The sequence below is a fragment of the Salvelinus fontinalis genome, chromosome 23 (assembly GCF_029448725.1).
Source record: "Salvelinus fontinalis isolate EN_2023a chromosome 23, ASM2944872v1, whole genome shotgun sequence".
Classification (NCBI taxonomy): Eukaryota; Metazoa; Chordata; class Actinopteri; order Salmoniformes; family Salmonidae; genus Salvelinus; species Salvelinus fontinalis.
In genome coordinates, this window is record NC_074687.1 from 37,151,647 (window position 1) to 37,173,799 (window position 22,153).

The 22,153-nt window shown below is 44.2% G+C and overlaps 2 protein-coding genes across 3 annotated transcripts; both read right to left on the reverse strand.

Annotated features, from left to right (window-relative positions):
• Positions 1-216: 216 nt before the first annotated feature.
• On the reverse strand, positions 217-13,370 carry LOC129821233 (INO80 complex subunit D-like). 2 transcript variants are annotated; one of them, XM_055878655.1, is made up of 10 exons: positions 12,518-13,370; positions 10,754-11,000; positions 9,827-10,638; positions 9,239-9,344; positions 8,926-9,150; positions 8,512-8,615; positions 8,177-8,310; positions 7,851-8,071; positions 4,436-4,593; positions 217-4,128 (listed from the first exon to the last, which is right to left on the reverse strand). In XM_055878655.1, the coding sequence occupies exons 2-10, from the start codon at positions 10,969-10,971 to the stop codon at positions 3,122-3,124; spliced, it is 2,985 nt and encodes a 994-aa protein (XP_055734630.1). In that variant the 5' UTR covers positions 10,972-11,000; positions 12,518-13,370; the 3' UTR covers positions 217-3,121. The 2 variants fall into 2 exon arrangements, with proteins under 2 accessions (XP_055734630.1, XP_055734631.1); XM_055878656.1 differs by lacking the exon at positions 12,518-13,370 and adding an exon at positions 12,414-12,509.
• A 151-nt stretch (positions 13,371-13,521) lies between these two features.
• LOC129821234 (NADH-ubiquinone oxidoreductase 75 kDa subunit, mitochondrial-like) lies at positions 13,522-21,116 on the reverse strand. The gene is made up of 19 exons (XM_055878657.1): positions 21,012-21,116; positions 20,381-20,457; positions 19,909-20,003; positions 19,678-19,785; positions 19,491-19,567; positions 19,309-19,390; positions 19,021-19,151; positions 18,728-18,913; positions 18,481-18,615; positions 18,276-18,390; positions 17,769-17,914; positions 17,542-17,670; positions 17,222-17,351; positions 16,964-17,124; positions 16,698-16,852; positions 16,389-16,564; positions 16,167-16,301; positions 14,247-14,319; positions 13,522-14,169 (listed from the first exon to the last, which is right to left on the reverse strand). The coding sequence occupies exons 1-19, from the start codon at positions 21,023-21,025 to the stop codon at positions 14,078-14,080; spliced, it is 2,217 nt and encodes a 738-aa protein (XP_055734632.1). The 5' UTR covers positions 21,026-21,116; the 3' UTR covers positions 13,522-14,077.
• Positions 21,117-22,153: the final 1,037 nt, after the last annotated feature.

The window sequence follows — 22,153 nt, forward strand, 5'->3', positions numbered from 1 at the left end:
AGCAATATTGCTTTCATAGCACCGGATAACTACAATAGGACACAGGTTACAATGGCACATTCCGTTCTCTTCTAATTTCATTAGTTCCTTGGTCTGTAGAACATCACACAGGTGTGTAAATGCGTAGGACAAAAGGCCCTGAAGTTTGATGACTAATCTAAGGTGGCTAGACATATCCGAATTGTCCATCTAGAAATAAAAACACTGCACAACCCCTGTCAGCGAATACCTCACAGCAAGTTTTATTTATACATCCAAAAACAGATCAAATTATCACACTATATACAGATATTACATACAGTGTTTATACACATATTACATCATTTGTACACAAGAAAAATATACATAAAAATGTAAACCTTTGTATACAAAAAAATACCTTAGACAAATTAAACAAGGACCAATAAAAGGTGACTAGATTATTAGCTCATCCTATCATGTTTAAAAACAGTAATACAGTACATTCAATGAGTATAGGAATTTGTCAGCCATCTCTCAGATTTCAAGCGCCTACAGAGCCCCGTGGAGTTTGATCTATATCGTTGGTGGGGAGTCTAGCTGTGCAAGGTCTCTAATCTCATGCTTTGTGAATACAGCAGTATCGCCTTGCTTGCGCAAATTCAAGACCACTTTCCAGCCCACCTAATTCCCAGGGGCTATACATCTAGGAACAACAATGGGGTGGTCAAGCAAAAGAAACAAACTTGAGTCTGCTCTGGTAATGTGTCTCTTTGGAACTGGGAGAAAGAACTAGGCCTTCAGTTGGAATTGGGACCTGCTCAGGTCTTAAAAATGTGTGTGTGCAGTTGACAGCTGTTAGTAATCCGTATCCTGACAAAATGCAAGATGCCTACTAGGCGAATCTCTGGCCTCTCTCAGTCCTGTTTAGAGCAGGTCAGTGATGTGCTCCAAATCCAAACTGATTACAGGTGCTGTGATGTATATCCCTAGTACTTGCAAAAAAAAAAAAAAAAGTTAAATGGTATGCAACGCTATGGTTGGATTTACTGCTACCTAGAGTGATCCAGTAGTAAATGAGGGAGAAATGTGGCTTTGCACTCAGCTGTCAGATTGTCTCTCCATGCAATCCCAGTCTTTCAGCAGCAAATGCTTGCCAGAATGTAATAGCTATCAAAATTACTGTCTTACATAATTATAGACATTGTCTATAATTGACAGTGTACAGAAACATCGATCATTCCACTTAAGATAAATGAAGAGTTCTGATAGCCATTAAAACAAGAGAAAGGTTTCCACAAAAGTTTCCATCAAGCACTTTGCAAATGGCAAGATTATTTTTATTTTTTGTTTTACTTCATTTTCAATCCATTGCAACTCGTTAACTCACCAATAAAACCCACTGTAGAGATTTCTACCCTACAAATATATCTAATACTTAACACTGAGTATCTTTCAGTTAAAAAAATATATACCGAACCTCATGGTTTACTGCTGTAATAAGAGTTATTAAAAGCAGATAGGACAGAGTTGTCAGGTAGAGTCCATCCTCATTCCCTAACCAAACAGTTAACAGAGACCCATGCTTCATTGACCTTAATTCACCTGATAATAATTTTGTAGGACAACAGACAGTGCTATACCTCAGAAATGCTCTTTGCACCAGTTTACATCAATGGTGTCACTACCACACAGACAGCTAACAGGGTTAAACAAGGGGGCCATAATTCCACATCCATATACACATCCACTGTATCCATATACACTGCTAGACTAGTGAAAGACAACGTTCTGGTCCTTTACTGGATGAGTTCTGATATTGAAGAGAACCATCCCCCCCCCCACTGGGTTCCTGAAGTAGAGAGTATCTCTCTTAGGAGGGACCACATGCATGCATGTCCCTATAAAAACACCATTATTTAGCAAGACCAGAGAGCACCATGGAGAGTTGCAAACAATAAAGCCCCTGGATATGGCCATTACCCTTGCAATAACATTGACCCTTTTTTCCTTCGCTATGTGAAACTAAGTATGACCCAAGAGAAGCTACCTGACCTGGGCCCGGTTTCCCAAAAGCATCTTAAGGCTAAGTTCATCGTTAGAACTATAAGATCCTAACAATGAACTTAAGATGCTTTTGGCAAGCTGGCTCCTGTTTAGTGTTCTGTTACAGACACTCTATATCTCTACTCAAACAGTTTAGCCTTGATTTAGAACAAACTGTTTATGACACATAGTTATACAGGCCCCAAAATATTTCTGGTCCACATTGGTATGGATTACATAATGAAGATACATAAAGTGAAGACTAATACAATACATTACACGACTGTGACCAAGTATGGCAATGTGTTTATTGCTTAAAGTAACAAGATTTACCTTCAAGTGTCTAATAGGCCACCCGTAAGGAGTTCCCCAAACAATGGTGAGGTCAAAAGACCTTTTACATTTGAGTAAACCGATAAAATACCAAATATATACAAAATATAAAAAATGCTGTTTAAAAGTGGTTCGGCCAAATTCTGTGTCTGTTAAGTCGTAGGAGGAGATGAGTCTACTTCATGATATTCGACAGAGCAATTTCCTCTGTTGCTTCATAATGGGTCACACACATAGATGCCTACAAAGGATCTACCCTAGAATCTCTTTCAAAGGTGAATGGAATGAGGAACAGATGAGGCGATGCAATGATCAACAAGGCAGGTTATAGTTGAAGACTGTTAGACAGGACTAAACTGGCGATACAAAAAAACAAAAAAAAAACAAGACCACTGATTGAGGCTTTGTCACAGAATTCTCTAGCACTGTTGCGGTCACTATGATAGGAATAATCGCTCCTAAGGTACTTCCTCCAATGTTCCTCCACGTCAGTCCATGTTTCTACTGAGCGACCTCCCTCCACACAAACGCTGCCCAACATCTCCCCCTGCTGGTGAAACCCTCGAGCGGCATTCACATCAAACCACTGGACTCTTTGCATACCCTTTCATATGGCCAAATGGCTATAACATCACCCAAATCATTACAGTTAAGGAATATCTGAAGTTGTGGAAATTCAGATAGTATAGTGCACCGTTACCACATTTCACACTTGAAGTAGATGGAAAATGCATCGACTGTGGGTGAATGAGTGTCTAGAGTCCATGGTTTGACCGACTTGCTCTCAGTCACTGTGTGGAAAAGGGGGTGTTGCACTGTTGGCACTTGCAGCGGTGGCACTAGCTATGGAGAAGCCAGTGGGGGGCGCCGTGGAGCTGTGACTGGGCTGCACGTCCTTGGGGATGCCACTGTGGGAGGCCAGCTGGTGGCCAAAGGCAGCGCTGAACTGAGGGAGCTGCTGCTTGGACTGGGTGGAGGTCAGGAGGTCGCGTGGTGAGGGGTCGGGGGAAGCAGTCAAGCCTGTTAGGCCACTCTGGGGGATCGCTGAGAGGGCAGCCATGGGCTGCAGGGTCACAGAGTGGGAGGTGGAGGAGGGGGGAGTGGAAAGAGAGGTGGATATGAGGTGGCCCTCAGGTCTGATGAGGTTGCCAAACTGTGTGGGGTCAGTGAGGGGCAGGTGGAGGTTGTTCCAGGAGGACTGCGGGGGGCCTGGTACCCCGCTCAGAGGGACCTCCAGAAGGAGAGGAGTCTCTGTCTGGAAGGAGGTGGCATGGGGGGAGGACATGTGGTCACTGTAGGGGGATGGCACATGCTCGCTGCTGTAATGGCTGCCCTGTGGAGACGAGGTGGGCACCTCAGGCTTGGCCAGGATGTTAGGCTGGTGTGTCCGGGGGAACGTTCGCTCTGAGAGGGGGCTCTGTGCGACTGTGGGGGTGGTGAGGCTAGGCCCTGGGGGGGGGGCCTGGCCCTGGGCAGGGGGCTGCTGAGGTGACACCGCAGAGGAGAAGTGGCCCCCAGCAGAGTGCAGCAGGTTGTCCTCCAGCTCCAGGCTGGAGAAGTTCTCTGGGGGGATGCGGCCGTTGAGCAGGTCCCCAATCCCACCCGGCTGGACCCCTGGCCCAGGAAACACTGCTGCCATGACCCGATGGTCCACTCCGTCTGCCTGTGCCAGCTCCGCCATGGAGGTCAGGCACACCAGGGAGTCTGGGTAGGATCCCATCAGCCCAGCCTGCAGTGCTCGCACCAGCTCCTCAGCCTCCTCCGTGGTGGGTAGCAGCTCCCCATTTTTACCTGAGGATATACACAACTTTCTTACCCACACCCTAGGAATCTACCAACAAGCTCCCTTTCTCAAGAGATCAAGAAGAAATGGGAGTAAATAGTTGAGACTTCAGTTTATTCAGCAGACAAACCTGATCAAATACAACAATTTTTGAAAAATAAACTATAAAAAGGCTGACATGCTAAAAATACCCCCAATGGGAAAGTCTTAATCTAACGGAGGTTATATAGCAGGTCAAATCTAAAAGTATAAACTAACATTGATGATTAGGACCTTGAGCAGTGAAATCCATGACAATAAGCAAATGAAGTGTACCTTCAAACAAATCAAAGTCCTGCAGGTCGTCGGGGAGCCTGGGTAATACGTCCGAGAAGTCTTCCTGGTTAAGTTCGAGGTCGTTTGGAATGTCTGCCATGTCATTGGTGATGTCATCAGGAAGCTCATCAGTGCTCAGTTCGGGCGTCGAAGGACTCCTGCCACCAAGACAGCTTCATAAAATACAATTCTCAGTGTACACTGATAGGACTGTGCAGTCGTTTGTGACAATATATTGATTAGAGGTCGACCGATTAATCGGAATGGCCGATTAATTAGGGCCGATTTCAAGTTTTCATAACAATCGGAAATGTTGTATTTTTTTACACCTTTATTTAACTAGGCAAGTCAGTTAAGAACACATTCTTATTTTCAATGACGGCCTAGGAACGGTGGGTTACCTGTCTTGTTCAGGGGCAGAACGACAGAATTTTACCTTGTCAGCTCAGGGATTCAATCTTGCAACCTTACGGTTAACTAGTCTAACGAGGAGCCTGCCTTTTACGCGAATGCAGTAAGAAGCCAAGGTAAGTTGCTAGCTAGCATTAAACTTATCTTATAAAAAACAATCAATCAATCATAATCACTAGTTATAACTACACATGGTTGATGATATTACTAGTTTATCTAGCATGTCCTGCATTGCATATAATCGATGCAGTGCGCATTCGCAAAAAAGGACTGTCGTTGCTCCAACATGTACCTAACCATAAACATCAATGCCTTTCTTAAAATCAATACACAGAAGTATATATTTTTAAACCTGCATATTAGGCTAAAAGAAATCCAGGTTAGCAGGCAATATTAACCAGGTGAAATTGTGTCACTTCTCTTGCGTTCATTGCACGCAGAGTCAGGGTATATGCAACGTCACTCGCTCTGAGACTTGGAGTAGTTGTTCCCCCTGCGTGGGAAACGCTGCATCAAGGGTGGCTGTTGTCGATGTGTTCCTGGTTTGAGCCCAGGTAGCGGCGAGGAGAGGGATGGAAGCTATACTGTTACACTGGCAATACTAAAGTGCCTATAAGAACATCCAATAGTCAAAGGTATATGAAATACAAATCGTATAGAGAGAAATAGTCCTATAATTCCTATAATAACTACAACCTAAAACTTCTTACCTGGGAATATTGAAGACTCATGTTAAAAGGAACCACCAGCTTTCATATGTTTTCATGTTCTGAGCAAGGAACTTAAACGTTAGCTTTCTTACATGGCACATATTGCACTTTTACTTTCTTCTCCAACACTTTGTTTTTGCATTATTTAAACCAAATTGAACATGTTTCATTATTTATTTGAGGCTAAATTGATTTTATTGATGTATCATATTAAGTTAAAATAAGTGTTCCTTCAATATTGTTGTAATTGTCATTATCACAATTTTTTATTTTTTTTATTTTTTATTATTATTATTTTTTATTTTATTTTAAATCGGCCGATTAATCGGTATCAGCTTTTTTTGGCCCTCCAATAATCGGTATCGGCGTTGAACAATCATAATCGGTCGACCTCTAATATTGATACTACTTATGTACATCTTTCCCTTTCAAGACGATTCGATACGTATCTAGATAGATGGGCTCCCATTTATACAGGAACCACAAGTCTTAGTTTGAAACGATTCAGTGCAATTCTGTTTGACTTGAGAACAAATCGATGCGATTCGGTTCGATGCACTAACATTGGTTGCATAAAAACATTCATTATCCATTCTAAATTAAAATCTGCTGATAATGGAATTCATGAGCTGCGTCTCTCTGAGCTGCGTCTCTCTGAGCTGCGTCTCTCTGAGCTGCGTCTCTCTGAGCTGCGTCTCTCTGAGCTGCGTCTCTCTGAGCTGCGTCTCTCTGAGCTGCGTCTCTCTGAGCTGCGTCTCTCTGAGCATGCGTCTCTCTGAGCATGCGTCTCTCTGAGCATGCGTCTCTCTGAGCATGCGTCTCTCTGAGCATGCGTCTCTCTGAGCATGCGTCTCTCTGAGCATGCGTCTCTCTGAGCATGCGTCTCTCTGAGCATGCGTCTCTCTGAGCATGCGTCTCTCTGAGCATGCGTCTCTCTGAGCATGCGTCTCTCTGAGCATGCGTCTCTCTGAGCATGCGTCTCTCTGAGCATGCGTCTCTCTGAGCATGCGTCTCTCTGAGCATGCGTCTCTCTGAGCATGCGTCTCTCTGAGCATGCGTGCGTGCTTGTATTAGTATCCTTGTGGGTACCGGAAATCCCTAAAAGTTCCCACAAGGATAGTAAAACAAGGAAAATGATCCCCATGTGGACATTTCCCACATCCCCATGAGGACAAAGGCTATTTTAAACTTGGGTTAGGTTTAGGGTTAGAATTAGGCTAAGATTGTGGGGAAATAGGATTTTGAATGGAAATAAAATGTTAGTTCCCCACAAGGAGAGTAAAACATATAACATATGTGTGTGTGTTTAAATTATGTATGTCAGGGATGGGCAACTTAGATGAGGGTGGGGGCCACAAAAATATCTAATCATGGGGGGCCGCAGTGGCTCACTGGTCTGCATACTCACATATGTAGATATGCTAAATTAGGGTTGGACTGAAAACCTACAGGACAGTAGATCTCCAGGAAGAGGGTTGGGCAGCCCTGATATACACGGATTGTTTAAAGCTGCAATATGGCACTTTTTGGGCGACCCGACCAAATTCACATAGAAATGTGAGTTATAGATCTGTCATTCTCATTGAAAGCAAGTCTAAGAAGTTGTAGGTAGATCTGTTCTATGTGCGCTATTTCTATGCTTCCTGTTCTTAAGGTTTGTTTTTGCATCTTTTACTTTCGGTTTTGTACAGCATGATTCAAACAGCTTAAAATACAATATTTTTGGTTATTGAAAAGATATTTCACAACGGTTTAGATGGCACAATGATCCTCTAAACTTGTTTTGTCACAAACTGCAATTAGGCAAAATATTAGAATTTTAGCAACCAGGAAATGGCGGAGCAATTTATGCATATTGTACCTTTAAAGCAAATCTATTGCTGATCGTAAACCTGAACAATCAAAATAAAATATACTGTAAGCCCAGTTCAGCAGGTATAGCCAGATGAGAGCTGGTCAGCACGCCAAGCTTGGCACAGTGCGCAGTTTGACTAGGCTACTGATATGCCTGTCAACAGTTACATGCTTAGTTCGACAATGAAGGAGAGGACGCGTCAGTTGTCACAAACGACTACGTAGAAGAAAGTAATATGAGCAACAAAACAAAATGATTCATCGGAGATTCGTAACATTTGAATCTATTTTCTGACCGATCCATGGATTGGTGTCCGTGGACCGAGGCAGTCATACCTTATCTTAAACATTTGAATCGGGGACAAATGCGTATCATTACATTCCTAGTTAATACTAGAGCTGAGAGAGGATGAGAGAGAGATTAAGTGAGTGGGACAGACCTGATGCCAGCCTGGGTGTGCATGGTCAGGCTGGAGGAGGAAGGCATTCCCAAGTTCCCCTGGGGCAAAGCCGGTGGGATGGGCTTTTGGGGCCGCCATGGCCCTCTCCTCCTCTTCTTTTTGTGTTTCTTGGTGAGCGCCGGCGGTTTGCTCTTCTTCCGCGGCTTCCGCTGCTGCTGTTGCTGCACTCTTCTGTTACCATCCCCACGCAAGAAATTGTCCTATAGGAAAAACACATGTTCACAAGTATAGTAATACAGAGCAGATACTGTGCCATAGGTATTACAATGGCAATGCTCCAATTAACTGACTGAAGGGGAACTCACCATCTTTTTGGCATGCTCCTCACAGAGCGGTGTCTGATGCGTGATGTCAAACACAGGGATGGAGCATTGCTGTCCATCTGCAAATTTGGCTGTACAACTGGAGAAGAGCTGCTGGGAGCGATTCAACAGAACGTCTGCAGAGAAACCGTGAAGGAAACACTCCAATGGAAAAGATAGCACACAGTCATGTGTCAAAAACAGAACATATTATTTGAATCTGTTCGCTAAGTTGCAATAAAACAAGTTAAAAAGCCATATTCCCCAATAAATTACAGTTTAGCTATAAGAGTCCAGTGTGCCATGTAACTGATGTAAGGGGTTGGTGAAAAGGATACGCTGGAAGCAGTGTCGGGTGAAGGGTAGAGCTTGGCTACTGCAGGGCCGGCCCTTGGTGCTTCCAGTGCAGATTCCCGCCTCTGTCTCCTGCTGCCCCATCGCACTGAGCAGAGAGACAGACCCACGCTCAGGACACAACCACATCAACACTTCCTCAGCTATTCACAACACATCTAGCATATCAACACTCCCTCAGAACTCCCTTAGCTCTTCAGAACAGAATTATCATTACTGGGGACAGGTGCTTCTCCTGATCATGTGACCAACTGACCAGGAAAGACTCGAGTATCTAGGGCCTGGGCACTAGTTATAACTTACGTCACAAATTTTGGTAGATTATCCATTGACAGATGATATTGAAGGAGACTAACCAGGCCCTAGGGAGTTTTGAGTCCAGTGTTGAGTGTGGGTACCTTGACGAGGTCTGGGAAACCTTGCGCAGCTCCTGGATCAATTGGCCAGCACAGTCAGGGTCTTTACTGGCGGCATGCAGCAGGGCTTTGCGGAAGGCATAGCGGTATCTCTTCTGGCGCATAGTTGCCCTCTCCTGCCTGCACAAGTGCTTGTATTTATCCTGGAGGTACGAGCACAGCCGCGCCAGACGTGTTCTCCGAGAGCTACCAGCATCTTCATCAGAGCTGTGATGGGAAAAAATAAACAGTCATAGCCTATCCATGTCTGACTTCAATGAGAGCCTAACTATGAGCATGTGAGAAAGCAACATACACGTCCTGTGTGTGTCCTTCCTGTAGTCTCCATGCGTTGTGATATGGTGGAACTCTCTCGGCCTCCACGTCATCATCCTCTGCACTGTCTTCAGACCAGTCCAACCCTGAAAGAAGATAGCCTGTTAGACCAGCTGGCCTCAGCAGCATAGTGTCAGATCATCTATATTACACAGACCCCATGTCCCACAACTAATAAGCCTAAAAAAAATGTAAAGTTATAAATGCCTTTTGTAAACTAACACGTAATAAATGCCTTTTGTAAACTAACACTTACACTTGTCTTTTCCTACTTAGCACTGACTATGCTGATACCTACTTTGAGGTAAAAATGTACTTACTATGACTGAGATAAGTGGTTGTTCCACCTAGGTATCTTAAGATGAATGCACCAGCTGCAAGTCGCTCTGGATAAGAGCATCTTCTAAATTACTCAAATATATTTCCCCCCCCCATGAATTGGTCTACTGACCAATCAAATCAGATATTTTCACATCAGATCAAAAGAACAATTACATAGTGAAAAAAATGTATCAGAATTGTGCTGCCTGTGTAAACTCTATTTAACATGGATAGGAAGAAGAGGTACCTAGATGAGGGAAAAGGTCTCCGTGCTCCTGATGTCTTTGGGCGCAGAGCTGTACCAGATGCTGTAACCTGGCCAGGCAGGCAGGGGGAGGTGAGAAGGCAGCTGGGTGCATGGCCACCATATGCCGCTGAGTGCTGTCCCAGCTACTGGATGGCAAGGGCGTGGCAGTGAACAGAGCTTTCCTGCTGATGGGGGGACCAGAGGACTGCACCTGACTGGGAGCCGTGTTGGGGGGCAGCCCGACAGGCAGAAAGGCGGGAGTCTGAGGTGGAGCTGGCTTGCATAAAAAACCCTGCTGCTGTCCTGGGAGGACAAACGAGGGCATGGTGGAGTGCTGGGGGGGCTGGAGGAGTCCTGTCTGCTGTTTACGGGGGAGGTGAGGGTGGAGGGGTGAGGAGGGGTGCACACGGGGAAGAGGAGAGGGGCTAAAGTGCTCCAGAGGTGGTTGGAGAAAGTCAGTGTCGTGATGGTGGAGCTGGAGTTTCTGGCTGAGCACCAGCCGACTGTGTAGTTTCTTCCTGACGGCGGAGCCCTTCCGAGCAGCGCACTCTTCCCCGTTTGTGTCGTCCTCATAAAAGGCAAAAGGGTCCAGGATCTCCCCGTCTGGGAGGGGTAGGAGACGGGTACAGGGTGGAGAGGGTGGCAGCTCATCCAGGCCGTTGGAGGCCTTCAGGGCCAGCGAGGGCACAGTTATGTTAAGAGCCACTGACTCCAGGTGAGGTCGTGAGCGCATCTCCTCCAATGTATCATGCTTCTTCTTCCGCTCCTTCTTGGGGATAAACCCAAGAACTTGGAGGTGGCTGTTACAGTATCTGTGGAACACACAAACGTTTAACAAGCTGTTCACAACTATGACAGATGGGTCAATGACAAAAACCTACCGTCCTCAGTGCAGAGGACAACTTTCTATTGTATTGTCACACCTACCTGCGGTCCTCAGACTTGGGGATGGGGTTGGTGCACTGTTGGCTGTTGTACTTGGCCACATATTCACATTGCTTGAAGGGGGCAGTCTTGTCCTCCAGAACATGACGGATACAGAAGGCATAGCCATTGAGCCTGCGCTGCTTGCAGAGCTTTGGGCTGTATGAGCACAATGGCTTATTGTCCACCTCCGAGAAGTGGATGTGTTTGCCCTCATACATCACGTGACTCTTGTCCTTGAGAACATCAGCTGATGGGAGAGGAAGATGCCAGGGGAAACCATAAGTCTTACATCATGCACAGTAATGCAGAGACTGCCCTGAATATGCAAACAAGACAACACAAACAGACTGGAGGTACAGAAATAAACATTTACAGCTCCCCTGACTCTATAGTTTGACTTGTTAGCATCATCACCGTGCACAATTCAGGAATCAAATAAATAATTTGTTCATGAGGTACGCCAAATAGTCTACTAGCGTAAAACATGCACACATGACCGAGATAATCGGAGGATCTGTGGCATATGACTTCATGATTGTTTAATTTGTTTTTTTAACCAATGCTGTAAAGGGACATTTTTGGCTTAGGGAAATCAGTTGTAGAAAGTACTGTAATGCTTCCCCATACCTGTGGCCACAGTACATTCATGCGCACGAGGATGCAGTCAGACTGAAGTTGCCCGTTACATGCAAATAAATACAGGATGTGGAAACGCTGTCCTGTATTGTCACTTTCAGAATGTCACCAGTTATTCCATTAGCTAGTTAACCTTGAATTAAACGAGGCTCTCATAAAAATATAACTATTACCTAACTAACGTTATAATTAAAACTGAATGAATAGCTAGCTAGCTAATACATGCACACTTCCTTTAGCAAATTGAATTAAATAACGTTAAGTAAACTACGTGTCTAATTATCTACTAAACAGCCCGACAAATACTAGTTAGTTATCAAAACAAATAGTTAGATACCATATTTACCTACTTGCTACCTATCTTACGTTAGCTAACGTTAGCTAGCTAGCTCGGTTCGCTATCTAGCTAGCTACATTTCTTAACGTTAGTAGCTAGTTAACTAGCTACATTCTGGCCAATTTACACACCTCCGAAAAGTATTGGCACTGGACAGCAATTACAAATGTATATGTTAACGACATACTTTAACATCATACAAAACTAGCTAACTAGTTACCTTATACAATTGCCACTGTAGCCTACTGTCTAGCGATATGTTGTTAGCTAACGTTAGCACATTAGTTAACATTAGCCAACTACGCTAAAAACACAAAAGTTGCGGTAGCCAGGAAACGGAAACATCAATATACACCAGAAAATGTCTATGAAATATTGTGCTCCATTTCCAGTAAACTGAAATATATTTGATAGTATAAAAACATCTTCAGACTAGGATTTCACGAGAACCAAACATACGGCAAGGGGAGGCACAGAGGCCCGGTCAAAAAGGCCTTCAAAACAAAACATTGCATGCAAGTCATCTGATCATTTTCTGTTTAGAAAAATACATTTAGGTGATTAATGAAACGTTGTGAACGTATGTATGTTGTTTTACAGCTCATTAACCAGCTATAATTATCATATGTTGTGTGATACAGATAACAAATCAAACGTTTCAACATTAAACAATAAGGCCTACCAGACCTAATAATCCTAGGGCCTCGAGTAGCAAAGTCGTCCTTCTAGTCCTACGCCATAACCGGGCTCCCCAAAAATCGAAGTCGAGGCTGTGAAGAGGCTTCGCTTACCTTCAATTGGTATAGGCTATGTAGGGTATTCACTCCGGAAAGACTGTAGAAGTGCCAGAAGAATCAGCTTGCCTATTTGTGCATCAATGATCAATATTTTAGGATACTAATAATGCTCCTATTCGAATACAATATAATTGAAAATACTGATGCATGTAAATTAGGTTTATCCACAGCAAATATTAGCAGTTGGGAGCTGCTGAGGATTTTAGCTCAGTCCACAGTAGACTCCTCACAGCACCACTACAGGCACTGCGGAGACATGACAACAGTCCACTGTACAACAACAACCTCTCTACCATATTGGAAATTCAACTTTGTATTAGCTACAGGAGTGAAGAAATGCAATTTTATGCATTGCCGAGTACATGCATGGCAATGCTAATTGGAGTGTAGAGTAGCTATAGTTATGCGCTTTGAAACAAGTTACATTTCCCTACTTATATCAACCTTATTATAACACGTCACGGTTCTATCTGGCAACGGCTGATATCACAGCATTCTTTATGAATGAGTTCTCTCTACCCTAGCTGCAACACTGTTGCCCAATGCTGATGCAGCTAGTACCCATCACGTCTATTCCTACTAACAGCTTGTAACTATACAAAGTTATAGGGGAACACAGCTTTAATGTAATACTCCACATGAAAGTATTCTTCTTTCCTTAGGAAAATAAGTCAAAGTTTTATTTTTTTGTTAATTTCTCTGCTGTAGAAATTAACATTTCTGATAAGCCTGCCTTATTTGGTTCGCAATGCACTTGTGACATTCTCACCAGTGCAATTTGGCCATTACAATACATGCATTTGTGGGTGTGTGATTATAAAGAAGTATTTCATGAAGGTTACAAATATGTACATTTAATCTATTTCAACAGTGTAATAAAAATATTTGTGATCACCGATATAAACTGTGCTACAGTTTAGATTGTGCTGACCAATGGCTCTATTCAGGCTCTATCTCCAAAAATTAAGAAGAGTTTGTGCTTTACCATTGACTCCTAATGAAGAAAAATAGATTTATTACATTTATTCTTGTATACATTATCTACAAAGCAGCGTATTCTCAATCATTGGGGAAAATACAATCTATACACAATTCACAGTGGTACGGTAATATACATAGAGGAAATAAATGATCTATGCCGTTGTCAGCTGGAAGACTGAAAGGTGCTTGTACTGCATTTGGTCATTAAGGGTATGAGGAAGTTGTGTGTATACTATAGCATAGGAAGTTGTGCGTATAGTTAGGAATGGAATAGGCATCTATTACAATAACTTTACTGCATAATAAATGTTTCTATGGATGTGCCACAGCTGTTGTTAAAGTGAGAATTGTATTAGGTACTGCATCTATTGCATTGACTTTACGACATACATTAATATATTATTGTAGGTGTGCAAATTATTTCTATAGGTGTGTGAGAGTTGAACAGGCATCTATTACAATGACACTGTACGGCATGTCTATGGATATATGTAGGTGGTTGGTTATTTCTGCAAGTATGTGAGAGTTGGATAGACATGTTACATTTAGAGGAATGACCCTGAAAACAGAGCTTTAGCATATGGATGGTTCCTCTATAGCTTGGGCTCCTTCTGTTACAGCCTTCACACACTTAGCCATTGTCTGAGAGGCTCTGCTGATAGGATCTGTGGAGAAGTGAGAGATTAACACAACATTCACATACAGTAGTAAAGAAAAGACAGAGTCAGTAGGCCTGCCTCACCTGTCATGTAAAAGTCTCGAACAGTGAGCTGTGGAGGAACCAGAGGCTCTGTGAGGATGGTCTGATTCACAGCCTGAGGGAGAAGACAGAGACCATTAGTTTACAACCTAATTAACCATATGGAGCCGACACGAGGCACGAGAGTGTGTTTAAAAATGTAAAAAATAACATGTTCATAGGATAGGTTTTCCTCAGGCCAACTATTTTTCCTACTTCCTAAGAAGAACAATAACAATATTCTTTAGGGAGTTCCAGGGAAGACAGAGGCTTTTGTGTGGGTGTATATAATATTATTGTATACTGTATATACACTGCTCAAAAAAATAAAGGGAACACTTAAACAACACAATGTAACTCCAAGTCAATCACACTTCTGTGAAATCAAACTGTCCACTTAGGAAGCAACACTGATTGACAATAAATTTCACATGCTGTTGTGCAAATGGAATAGACAAAAGGTGGAAATTATAGGCAATTAGTAAGACACCCCCAAAAAAGGAATGGTTCTGCAGGTGGTGACCACACACCACTTCTCAGTTCCTATGCTTCCTGGCTGATGTTTTGGTCACTTTTGAATGCTGGCGGTGCTTTCACTCTAGTGGTAGCATGAGACGGAGTCTACAACCCACACAAGTGGCTCAGGTAGTGCAGCTCATCCAGGATGGCACATCAATGCGAGCTGTGGCAAAAAGGTTTGCTGTGTCTGTCAGCGTAGTGTCCAGTAGTGTCCAGAGCATGGAGGCGCTTCCAGGAGACAGGCCAGTACATCAGGAGACATGGAGGAGGCCGAAGGAGGGCAACAACCCAGCAGCAGGACCGCTACCTCCGCCTTTGTGCAAGGAGGTGCACTGCCAGCGCCCTGCAAAATGACCTCCAGCAGGCCACAAATGTGCATGTGTCTGCTCAAACGGTCAGAAACAGACTCCATGAGGGTGGTATGAGGGCCCGACGTCCACAGGTGGGGGTTGTGCTTACAGCCCAACACCGTGCAGGACATTTGGCATTTGCCAGAGAACACCAAGATTGGCAAATTCGCCACTGGCGCCCTGTGCTCTTCACAGATGAAAGCAGGTTCACACTGAGCACATGAGCACATGTGACAGACGTGACAGAGTCTGGAGACGCCGTGGAGAACGTTCTGCTGCCTGCAACATCCTCCAGCATGACCGGTTTGGCGATGGGTCAGTCATGGTGTGGGGTGGCATTTCTTTGTGGGCCCGCACAGCCCTCCATGTGCTCGCCAGAGGTAGCCTGACTGCCATTAGGTACCGAGATGAGATCCTCAGACCCCTTGTGAGACCATATGCTGACACATGCACATTTGTGGCCTGCTGGAGGTCATTTTGCAGGGCTCTGGCAGTGCACCTCCTTGCACAAGGGCGGAGGTAGCGGTCCTGCTGCTGGGTTGTTGCCCTCCTATGGCCTCCTCCACGTCTCCTGATGTACTGGCCTGTCTCCTGGTAGCGCCTCCATGCTCTGGACACTATGCTGACAGACACAGCAAACCTTTTTGCCACAGCCCGCATTGATGTGCCATCCTGGATGAACTGCACTACCTGAGCCACTTGTGTGGGTTGTAGACTCCGTCTCATGCTACCATTAGAGTGAGAGCACCGCCAGCATTCAAAAGTGACCAAAAAATCAGCCAGGAAGCATAGGAACTGAGAAGTGGTCTGTGGTCACCACCTGCAGAATCACTCCTTTTTTGGGGGTGTCTTGCTAATTGCCTATAATTTCCACCTTTTGTCTATTCCATTTGCACAACAGCATGTGAAATTTATTGTCAATCAGTGTTGCTTCCTAAGTGGACAGTTTGATTTCACAGAAGTGTGATTGACTTGGAGTTACATTGTGTTGTTTAAGTGTTCCCTTTATTTTTTTGAGCAGTGTACTATATATATATATAGTGTTACAACTGACCTTGGCCAGTTCATTTGCCTGCTTAAAATAGTTAGCCTCCTCCACGTCATCATAGCGCACCAGGTTGGGTGAAACCTCCGCCAATCTGTCACGCACCTCATCCATGGTCTCATAGGGCAGTGTCAGTCCAGCAAGCTATAGAAAAACGCCAACACAGTTAAGTCATGAAATTGCTACTGAACACATTCACTGACTGATAAGTGCGGTGAACCAGTAGTTTACCTCAGATATGGCACGGATGATCTTCCAGTCCTCCCTGGCCATGCCTGGAGCAGTCACAGCCAGCCTAGTCTGTTGGGCACGCCCCTCAGTGTTCACATAGGTGCTACATTTCTCTGTGTACGCTGCTCCAGGGAGAATGATGTCAGCCATCGTCGCCCCAGCGTCTCCATGGTGCCCTGTGTACAGTTATGAAACAAAAACGACATTCAGTCTGGCGCAAGACTCACTTAAAGATCATGGATATTATTGTTGAAATTCTGCACACCAAAGAATAGTGTTATGTCTCTGTTGTGGAGGAGCTTTGCTGACCCTGATAAATGATGAAGCTGTCCTTTGCCAGGTCTTGGCGGGTGATGCAGCCAGCATCGGCCCCAAGGAGGAACAGGACTTTGGGAGGATTCTTCCTGATGGCCTCCACGCCTGGCTTGTACCCAAGATCCAACGCAGCTACTTGACTGGCCACCCTGTAGTAAGAAACAGACAACAACAAAAAAATACAGATTTGCTGTGAAAACTAATAAAAACAAATTCTACATCAATCTAAATGTGAGATCAAGTACAGTAGTAGTTATTACCTGTGAAGCACATTGAGAACCTTCCAGCTTTCCTCCACTCCACTGCTGACACGGGCATTCTGAGCAATGGTAGACACTGCTGCGTGTATTGCACCCCCATCCTCTCTCTGCAGGGAACCACTGCCCAACACCACTACAGGACGCTTTGCCTTGGCAAGAACCTGGGAACGAGATTTTAAATAACTGTTGATGTAGCAAATTCTCAATGACAGCACTAAGTGGCCGACCATGAGAGATCTGTAAATAATACATGACTACCTTAGAGAAGGGGTGAGTCCCAGCAGCTATTTCCTGCAGGACCTTAGCAGACTCCCCAAGATGATCGTATGTGTAGGTCAAGTCCACCTCCTGCCCCACCAAGGCTACCTGCAGCTCGTTATGAAGCCAACTACCCAGGGTACAACATGAAGCATGCATACCAGTCATCTCAATGGTGTAAACATGTTTCAGATTTATAGTTTCCACTTAAAGAGAGTGCATAAATCAGGAGCTGGATGCTGCACACAGCTCTGACAGTTTACATGCTAATTGAGATGCCAGTGATTTTTGTCAGCACTTAAATCCCATCCCAACTATACCTCTTCCTGATGCGTGCGTTGAAAAGTGGTGCCTCATAGCGTGGGTTGGTGCCAACTAGGAGCAGCAAATCAGCCTCTTCAATGCCAGCGATGCGGGAATTCAGTAGGTAGTTTGAGCGCAGGTCAGAACTATAGTAAATAGAACCCAAATCAGGAATGTTCCACTGAGATCTTATCTTAACTAGCTCTGTACCACTGTATTCCCCTCAGGCTCAGCCTTGCCTTACCCAGCCCCAGCCACGGGGAAGATCTCCTCAGTACATACGCTGTCACTATTCAAGCGGTTCAGCATGTCTTTCAGGGCGATTAGAGCCTCTGCATCCACCATCCCTCCTACAACGGCCGCTACACTGGTGCCTTGGGCTCCTTGCAACTGCAAAAGTAAACACTGATGTAATAGGCTACTCGTGTCTACACACCATTTAAAAGACTTGCACACAAACACAAGAACATCAACATGTAAATGCATGAATCACAACAGATCAAACTACATCTCAGGTCATGAAACACTGTGGATAAACTGTTCTCTCATTGCTGATAAACTTTTTAAAAATTGTTTTTAATTGAACTTTTATTTAACTAGGCATGTCAGTTAAGAACAAATTCTTATTTACAATGACGGCCTACACTGGCCAAAACCAGACGACGCTGGGCCAATTGTGCACCACCCACATTACATGGAGGAAGGTCCGACTGTAAACAGAAACGTTCAATATGCCACAAATATCACATACCACCCCAGCCACTCTAGTCAACACATCCTCCCAGGAAGTGGCCACCAGCTGTCCAGACGCATCCTTCACCATGGGCTGAGTGAGGCGCTGCCGCTTCAGCCCATCGTAGGCAAACCTGCCATCGAGGGAGAGAATGAGTTCACTGTTAATTCAGACAGACAAGGGAAAGCAGTGTGGTTTTGACATGAGCTGGTCCTCAGCTTACCTGGTCTTATCTGAGATCCACTCCTCATTGATGTCCTCGTGGAGACGGGGCAGAATCCTCATGACCTCACCACCCCGGGTGCTTACCACGATGTTGCTGCCCACCGCATCCAGCACGTCAATGGATTCAGTCTTTCTGTGAGGAGAGAAAGGTTAGTTGATAACCAACAAGGTCTATATACTACTTGGATTCCATTTCAAGAGCTGGCTTATATTGTATTCAAAACAACATACTGTAATGCACATACCTGGTCTCCCAGGGACGGGAAGTGAAGGCATACGGCTTGGAAGTCAGTGCTCCCACAGGGCATATGTCAATTACATTCCCAGACAGCTCCGACATGAACATCTTCTCCACATAAGTGCCAATTTGCAAGTCATTGCCCCTTCCAGTGGTTCCCAGATCCTCCACACCTGCAATCTCACTGGCAAAGCTGCAAAGATGGAAAACATTATTTAGCACATAGATATCGGTCCCCTTTTGAAATGATTAGTATAATTAATCCTTCCAAGGTGGACCATGATTACTAGTCTGACTCACCGGACACATCGGGTGCACTGGATACAGCGGGTCATGATGGTCTTGATGAGAGGACCAATGTTCTTGTCCTCCACAGCTCTCTTGCTCTCCAAGAAGCGGCTCCGGTCACTGCCAAACTGCATGGACTGGTCCTGCAGTCAGCACACAATGGCAAAAACATGTTACTTTTACAAGTCCAATGCCAAAAACCTCATTACCAGTTCCTTTCACTTGATGAATCCTCATCATTACTATCCTCTTCAAGAGGAGATTTAGAAGTTCTAGGAAACAACGATGACATATTTTTACCTGAAGGTCACATTCTCCCCCCTGGTCACAGATTGGGCAGTCTAAAGGGTGATTGGCCAACAGGAACTCCATCACACCCTCTCTACCAGAAGAGGGTAAAAAAAAAATGCTATAGTACTGGTGATGATTACCAAATAAGAAGGTAATGAAAAAGGAATGTGTTTGCAGGTGATTCTTCCTACCTAGCTTTCCTTGTTTTGTCAGAGTCAGTTAAAATGTTCCAACCCTTCATGACTGGCATGGCACATGCTGCCACTGGCTGTAAAGAGATGTGCATGTGTTAATATTAGAATAAGAGTGTACATCATAAACAAAGGTACAAGTACATGCCAGCCAATTGAAAAGCTTCAATAACCCATAAGAACATACCTTTGGAGCTTTCTCGATCTCCACGAGACACATCCGACAGTTCCCTGCAACTGACAGGCGCTCATGGTAACAGAAGCGAGGAATCTGCACTCCCACCTTTTCACATGCCTAAAACAAGATATCAAAGTCTAGCGTAATTGCCAAAGCAGTTACTCTGTATAAACATCTGACAAGACATTATATTCTATAGTCACGAATTTGTCAAATATTAGTGATTAGAGCCCCCACTACCTGCAGCACTGTGGTTCCTGGTTCCACCATGAGTGGCTTCCCATCCACAAATACCTCCACCAGGTTACTGGCTGCTGCTGTAGCTGCGTTGTGAACTATAAACACATACATTTTTTAAAAACACAGTCTACATCCTTGTATCAAAAACCACCCTCCATCTTACTCTTTGTATTTCACACAATGACATAGACTTTATTATCCCAATTTCAAATTGAACTAATGAATTATGTAGTGCGCCATCACAATAAAAGGCCCTTTTAACAAACCACCTGCACTAAATTGAGCAGATCGGATATCACCATTCCAGCCAAACGCTGGCAATTCTGTTATCCTGCAGATAATCCGTTACAAGAATAAAGTAACAAGGACAACATGGGCACATGTGCCATACGAATTGTTCACATCTTATTCCTTCATGTATAATAACATATCATGATATTATTAATACTGTTGGTAAATTTATGAGGCCTACCATTTTTTGTGATTGCCACGCTCCCTGTAGAGTGAGCGACTCCGAGAGCCCGACTCATCCCAGGTAGACGCAACATGCTGAAAACGAAAATATGTACAGGTAAAATAGCCAACTAAAAAGGTCATTTCATCAACTTTACTTGCCATTTAGAAAGTGCAATCACTTCCATATTAGCAAGCAGCATCACCTGATATTTGTGTATAAAGATTGCTTGTGTATTCAGACATACGCTAAGTACGCAAGTGATGCATTTGGCATTAACCCGTCTCTCAGATTAGACAGGAATAAAAAGATTAACGTTAGCTGTGTAAATGGCTAGCAATCGTTAGCTATAAGGTAATCATTCGCATATTTATTTGTAAAGCTACATAGCAGTTGCGTATTTATGATAAGAAAACAACAGCTTGCGAATGCATAACTGCTATCCCTGACAACACTGATCCTTTATTTTACTATGGCCATGACCCATCTATACTAAACCGCTAACGTTAGCTATCTATTTTTACAACCGTCGTACTTCGTGGTGCTTTGTCCTAAACTAGTCATGATGGATTTCAAAACACATTCAAATATCACATTCCTCTTATACTTTTAAAATGTAAACACGAGAGCAGTCATTGCAAGTCCTTACCTTGCCACTAGCATCGGCAGTACCCCAATGGACACCACTGACTGCGCACTTTCCCTATTCAAATGCGACACGATTTGGTAATTCCCGTAAAATATGCCGCGTTCAAAACAACTGGGAACTCGGAATTCTCCGACTTCAGTGCGTTCAAGACAACTGGGAACTCGGAAAAAAAGTGCTCCGACTGGGAAAAATCGTTTTGAACGGGTCATCCAACTAGGAATTCCAAGTTGGAAACTCGGGCATCTTTCTAGAGCTCCGATTTTCCAACCTGAAAAAAACCGACGTCAGGCTTTGACCTCGTTCTTTTCCAAATTCCCAGTTGTCTTGAAAGCATCATCCTAATGTAGCCTAAAATGTTGCCATTTGGTCAATACATTACCATATCTCTATGGGGATGCATTCAGTACCTAAAAAGTGAAGACAGACTCTCAACAATAAACATTGTTGCTACCATGTTGTTGTCATGTTGTGCTGCTACCATGCTGTGTTGTCATGTGTTGCTACCATGCTATGTTGTTGTTTTAGGTCTCTCAATATGTATTGTTGTCTCTCTTGTCGTGATGTGTGTTTTGTCCTATATTTTAATAAAATGTATTTTTAATCCCAGCCCCTGTCCCCACAGGCCTTTTGCCTTGTGGTAGGCCATACCACCCTGCATACCACTGCTGGCTTGCTTCTGAAGCTAAGCAGGGTTGGTCCTGGTCAGTCCCTGGGTGGGAGACCAGATGCTGCTGGGAAGTGGTGTTGGAGGGCCAGTAGGAGGCACTCTTTCCTCTGGTCTAAAAAAATATCACAATGCCCCAGGGCAGTGATTGGGGACACTTCCCTGTGTAGGGTGCCATCTTTCAGATGGGACGTTAAACGGGTGTCCTGACTCTCTGAGGTCATTAAAGATCCCATGTCACTTATCGTAAGAGTAGTGGTGTTAACCCCGGTGTCCTGGCTAAATTCCCAATTTGGCCCTCAAACCATCATGGTCAACTAATAATCCCCAGTTTACAATTGGCTCATTCATCCTCCTCCTCTCCCCTGTAACTATTCCCCAGGTCGTTGCTGCAAATGAGAACGTGTTCTCAGTCAACTTACCTGGTAAAATAACGGTAAAATAAAATAAAAAAATCATTGTAAATAAGAATTTGTTC